Source organism: Polyergus mexicanus, unplaced genomic scaffold (genome assembly GCF_030449975.1).
Source record: "Polyergus mexicanus isolate NDT 795.1 unplaced genomic scaffold, iyPolMexi1.0 SCAF_4, whole genome shotgun sequence".
NCBI classification, from domain to species: domain Eukaryota; kingdom Metazoa; phylum Arthropoda; class Insecta; order Hymenoptera; family Formicidae; genus Polyergus; species Polyergus mexicanus.
The window spans coordinates 9,198,078-9,204,077 of NW_027223324.1; the positions used below are offsets into that span (position 1 = coordinate 9,198,078).

The 6,000-nt window shown below is 33.9% G+C and overlaps 2 protein-coding genes across 5 annotated transcripts; one reads left to right on the plus strand and one right to left on the minus strand.

Moving 5' to 3' along the window:
* The first annotated feature begins 623 nt into the window (after window positions 1-623).
* On the plus strand, window positions 624-3,559 carry Fibp (acidic fibroblast growth factor intracellular-binding protein). 2 transcript variants are annotated; one of them, XM_070294333.1, is made up of 6 exons: window positions 624-920; window positions 1,014-1,215; window positions 1,318-1,545; window positions 1,659-1,886; window positions 1,993-2,247; window positions 2,340-3,559. In XM_070294333.1, exons 1-6 carry the CDS (start codon window positions 836-838, stop codon window positions 2,359-2,361), a joined length of 1,020 nt encoding a protein of 339 aa, XP_070150434.1. In that variant the 5' UTR covers window positions 624-835; the 3' UTR covers window positions 2,362-3,559. The 2 variants fall into 2 exon arrangements, with proteins under 2 accessions (XP_070150434.1, XP_070150433.1); XM_070294332.1 differs by having other exon boundaries at window positions 2,335-3,558.
* Pdhb (Pyruvate dehydrogenase E1 beta subunit) lies at window positions 2,714-5,533 on the minus strand. 3 transcript variants are annotated; one of them, XM_070294335.1, is made up of 6 exons: window positions 5,245-5,533; window positions 4,899-4,961; window positions 4,442-4,648; window positions 3,733-4,363; window positions 3,314-3,489; window positions 2,714-3,240 (listed from the first exon to the last, which is right to left on the minus strand). In XM_070294335.1, the coding sequence occupies exons 1-5, from the start codon at window positions 5,251-5,253 to the stop codon at window positions 3,338-3,340; spliced, it is 1,062 nt and encodes a 353-aa protein (XP_070150436.1). In that variant the 5' UTR covers window positions 5,254-5,533; the 3' UTR covers window positions 2,714-3,240; window positions 3,314-3,337. The 3 variants fall into 3 exon arrangements, with proteins under 3 accessions (XP_070150436.1, XP_070150437.1, XP_070150435.1); XM_070294334.1 differs by having other exon boundaries at window positions 2,715-3,240; window positions 3,330-3,489; window positions 5,245-5,532; XM_070294336.1 differs by having other exon boundaries at window positions 2,714-3,489; window positions 5,245-5,340.
* Window positions 5,534-6,000: the final 467 nt, after the last annotated feature.

Consider the following 6,000-nt stretch of genomic DNA (forward strand, 5'->3'; position numbering starts at 1 on the left):
AATATTCATCAAAAGATAGAAAATATAGGATTTATGCATCCTTCGTGTTATTTTATTATAAATTTATTGCCTACATATTATACTCATACATACATATACATATAACTGCCCTCTTCCTTACGTATACTACGATAAAGAATAAACCTACTAAATAATACATATGATATAATGTTTTGTGTGTAATGTAACATAATCTAATAATATATAAAATATTAATATATAATATATGAGAAGATTGTGGGTGTATATGTAGGTGAAATAAGCTCACGGCTCGCGCGCGCGGCCGTCGAATTCGTCGTTAAAAAGAATGGATATTTCAATTGTTCAGTTTATATATCGAAATGCAATTTCGCTCAATAATATCCATTCAATTACCTTTTGATATAAGAGATCTTCGTTATTTTCGTCTTATATCGCTAGATTTCGATGCCGATTCGCACGGATTCGCATAGATTTAGATCACAGATATGATTACGTGACGCGCACACCATTTCTACTTCACATCTTACCGTTACTAGTTCAAACGCGGCACTACGTGAGTCAAACGAGCATATGCTACGTCATCACTACGTGAGTCGAACAACATTCTAAACTCTCAACTCTCAACATGGCAGCCAATATATTTAACCTAAATATAGCAAATATAGTCGATAACTTTTTCATCGAATACCGATGAGAATTCGTAATTTTTATACGCGGAAACGCAATAATGATTTTATATAAGCGAATTTTTCTTGGATAGAAAAATCTGAGATCGATATCAGCTGACTTTTGCGATGACCTCGTGTCTGTGATTAACTCGTGTAAAATGTTAGCGTAAATATTTAGCCTGAACATGTTGTCGGAGGTAGATGTGTTTATTAGCAATTATACTCTTGTCGATCCTGAAATCTATCAGCTTTGGGTCGACGGGCATTCTTGTGAGTAATAGAAATATAATCGTAATCGTTTGCTATTTACTTGCTTGCGCATAAATTGGATATATTAATCTAATATGATGAATGTCTTTTTAGCCAGCGATGCAGTCAATATTCTGCATCAACGAGGAATATGTCAACAGACTAATGCACCACTCGAGCTAGTTGCATCTGACATACTTGATCACTATCGCACCTATGCTCTACTCGAGAAATTACTTCATACTCCTACAAAGCTTGCTAGCGAGCAGCTAGCCTTTCAGATAGAACCTCAAACTAGTCAAATGCTTATAGAAATGTAAGAATCAAAGTATTATGTGATCTATTGATTATACATTTGATAAAGTTGGATCTATTATTAATTACTTGCAAACTATTGATAAAACATTATTCATTTCAGGTATTACGAATTTGATGATGTTGTTATACGTGAACTACTGGGAAAGAAAATAACATCCAAAAGTAGAAAGGATATGGAAGAAGTGGCAGAAAAGACAGGGATCACATTAAAGAGTTGTCGACGACAATATGATAATGTGAAAAGAGTGTTTAAAATTGTCGAAGACTTACCAGGTTCTCTCACAACCAATATCAAACAGCATTTCTTACTTTCGGATGAACTCGCTAAGTACATGATATTCTTTATAAAACCTGTAATACCTATTGTAGACCGCATGAGCAAAAAATTGAATTATAATATGCAAATCATAATATAATTAACTGTTTTTAATTATTATATAGACGATATGCTGCAGTGGTATTTATAGCGTGTCTGCGATTTGAAATGAATAAAAGAAAACTGCAATTTTTAACATTTCCCGATTTATATCATTGTGCTAATAGTATGATGACGTCATGGACGTATCGTTGTGTTGGATCTGAATACTTCGACACTGATTTGGATAGGGAATTTCTACAAGAATTATCAGAATGCAGAGTTCTTTTAGAAAACGATAAACATCATAAACAGTATGTTGAAGCCTATAAAAATCAAGCAATTTATTGAGATGAATAATGATGATTTCATTTCTCTGTTATAAAACTTACAACAACAGTAAAACTTTGTATGTTTCAGTCTCGTATGTCTTAAGCTCAAACCAATGCTTCTTGATCGATCTTATCAAGAATTGGACATGAACTTTCGTTCATATTCGAGAGCAATACTCGGAATTGGATGTAACTTGCATAGATCACGAGAGCTGAGATTTTTCTTCTTGGAATTAGTTGAGAGATGTATCGAACCTTGGCGACAAGTTAATTGGACGCATTCCGATCTACGAAATTTCTTGGCTGTTTATACACAGTGCGCTCTTGATATGGATGTACTTAGGTAAGAGTTAGAAAAGTTAATATAGCAATGCATCGGTACAAGCTTAAAATTATGAATTTTAAAAAGTATGATACAATTTTTATCTAGAGAAGGAGAACTAAGAGATGCGTTTGAACGTTATATGACAGTAGTAACATGTTGCTTATTACGTATGTATCATACATGAATACCAATGTAAAAACTATATATATATTTAAAAGGTATGAATTAGAAAGACAGAAATTTTAAATTGTACATTTTAATTTATTAATTTTTTGTAATAAATAATTAACAAATGCAGCATTTTATATGCTGCCTGTTATTTTGCAATTAGATATATGTGAGCAATAACGCATACAATTGCAGTAATTGCACTATCAACATTTTCTTATAAGTTATTGAGATTTTCAAGTGTGTGATGTGAAACTCTACAAAGTGAAAGAGGCAACTTTTGTATATATATATATATATATATATTAATATATATATATGGCAGTAGATTAATATTGCGCACATATTCATTAAATAAGAGACAATTTTAATTTATTTAAAAACACAGGAGTTTCAATAAAATAAAATTAAGATTTTTCAACTGAATGCATCCATACATAATTTACGTATAATTCGGTATTTTAAAATATTGCTAACTACTAAAATATGTATTTATATATACAATCGCAATTAATATCACATTTTATCTATTAATGACATATACAGAGAATACATATCTTGCGCGTTTGTTTGAAGAGATACATTCGTTTGAACTTTATTTATACATTGTAATAAATGTATAAATGTACCTTTTTCCTCGAAACGTACTTTCTTGTAGCAGTTCCACAAATAAAATATAAGGAAATGTTCTTAAAATATTCTACCTGGCGGTGATAGAGTATTATGTATTATCTTCACAGAATCGAGACTTTTTGTACTTATTTATCTCTTCTCTTAATTTACCCCTCCGTGTATTTATTTTACTGTTCTATTGATCAATGATTGGACGAAAAATAGGATATTCTAGATATAAAGATAGCGGATTGAGAGAAAAATACGATACGTTAGGAAAATCGTAAAAATATAGTAATTTCACCTAAGTACTCGCATACCGTTGCGATTACTGCGCGACTCCTAGTACTTTATTAACGGCGTCCACTATGTCTTTGATCTGTGGCAAGGCTGCAATCTCCAGTGTTTTCGTATATGGCATAGGTGTGTCAACTCCCGTGATACGAATTACGGGTGCGTCTAGATGATAAAAAGCTTCACCTGGAAGAGAATTAATTTGCTGAGCGAATAAGGAAAATGTTATCATTAAGAGCACTAAATAAATTAAAATAAATGATAAGAATTAATTTCTGAAACCAAACATCTTCGAATTCATTTGTAAAAGATCAATTATTTGTGGTGCTCTCTCTCTCTCTCTCTAACTCTAATTTTAACCATCATTTTTATTTCATACAATTGACATTCTCAATACAAATAAAATACTTTGCAATGATCGAAACTTACTTTCGGCGATTCTTGCGCTAACTTCTGCGCCGATACCACATTGCGGCCAGCCTTGTTCGACAGTCAACAAGTGTTTCGTCTTCACCACAGATTGTATGATAGTGTCTATGTCCAATGGTCTGAGAGAACGAAGATTTATCACCTCGGCTTCTATTCCTTTCCCGGCAAGTTCATTGGCCGCTTCGAGGGATTCCTCGACAGCTTTGGAATGTGCTACTAATGTCACATGGTTGCCAACTCGCTCCACCTTAGCTTTGCCAATGGGCAGAACAAAATCCTTAGATAAAGCCTCATCAGACATAGGGTACTGTATACCATACAGTATCTCATTCTCGAGAACTACCACCGGATCTGGATCTCTGATAGCTGCCTTCAATAAACCTTTAGCATCTTCGCTGTTATAAGGTGATACTACTTTCAGACCAGGGCAATGACTATACCAAGCACCGAAACATTGCGAATGTTGCGCCGCAACGCCCGCGGCGGCACCATTAGGACCACGAAACACTACTGGTACGTTGACTCTACCCGCAGACATATAAAATGTCTTGGCAGCAGAATTGATAATGTGATCGATTGCTTGCATCGAGAAATTAAATGTCATGAATTCGCAGACTGGTCGCAGACCAGCCTAGAAAATTAAATATTCTTATGCAATTGGATATAGCGATAAGAAAAAATGTAATATCAACATGAGTTATAAACGCACCATAGCAGCTCCAACGGCGATACCGGCGAAACCTGCTTCTGTAATTGGTGTGTCAATGACACGCTTATCTCCATATTTCTTCCAAAGACCCCGAGAGACTTTGTACGCACCATCGTATAGAGCAACTTCTTCACCAAGAAGAAATACCCTCTCGTCCTTCTCCATCTCCTCATCCAGGGCAGAGTTTAAAGCGTCTCGCACAGTCATCTAGGATATTTACGAGAATGTCCATGAGAGGATATTAAACCACAACTAAATGACCTTTCATGTCCTTCAAATTTGCATTTTAATAAATGATCATAAATAAGAAAAATAAACGAATCAAGAAGAACGGAGGAAAAGTAAGAGAAACTGTTGATGGACGCGAAAACTCAGTGGAAATTAATTTCGTGTCTCTTTACAATATATTAAGAAAACTAAGATTTTTAGGTTAGATTAATAGTGGAATATAAATCACCTGCTGTGCTGCTGTCCATTTCGACGTGGAGAACGAACGGCGGACGATGGCTCTTACGACAGTCTGAAAACAAAAAATCATCGTATATTTCGAAATTAAAGTTTTGCATTCCTTTTTTTTTCTTTTTTTTTTTTTTTTTGCTTTGCATGTAAGTCGTAACGTGTTCTTCTACTCCACTTGCAGCTTGCAGCAACTGTTCAATATTTTCTATTTTTATACTATATTTATTTACTTATTTATAACAAAACAGAGAATCAGATAAGACTGCAGAGAAACATGTGGGAGAGAACACAAATTGCGACAGATGGTTCATTGCGAGCTTCGCAAAACTTTGCAAAGCTCTTACCGTGAGCATGTTATAGGCCGTTGAGGGGTGCGGATACGATTTTTCAGAAGGATTTTTCTCGGGGATGATCCCTCGTCTTTGGAGAACGATTCGCTTTCAGGAATCCTTGTCCTGTATCAAAGTCTTACTAATCAAGAACGCGAACTCTCTGGCAGGTACTGTTAACTGTTATGAAACGTGCGTGGCCCGTCCGAAAAGGCGGCGCATCGATTCACATCGTTGATTGGCGTTCGAAACTAAAAACAGCAATTGATACGAGATAAGTATAGTTGCTGATAAAACGATCAATCGACCACGTGTTTATTCGCGCGACAGGTACGCGCTTTTTTAAATTATCATCTCATTATATATGCTAATGAATATATATATAATGTAAAATGATTATGAAATATGTAAATGGAATCGAGTGATTTAAATTATTTTAGTTCCTCTAGATTCTTTCCAAACGCGAATAATAAGCGAGTGTACTTTTTCACAGTTATCTTTTTCTATCGATCTTTCTCTCTCGGCATCTTGAAAACTATATATTACATACCCAGGTTTTTATTTTAAATCCGTAAAACTTAGTAAATATAAAAAAAATATAAATATTTAATAAAATGAGAAATACACTATACACTGTTAATTTCGATATGTAATATTAATTATTATAAAATTTACAAAATATATATAATTATTATAAATAATAGGAAAAAGTTTTACTCTGTTATTGTTTCACTCTCTTTTTATGCTGTAACAAAATTTATATATATTTTT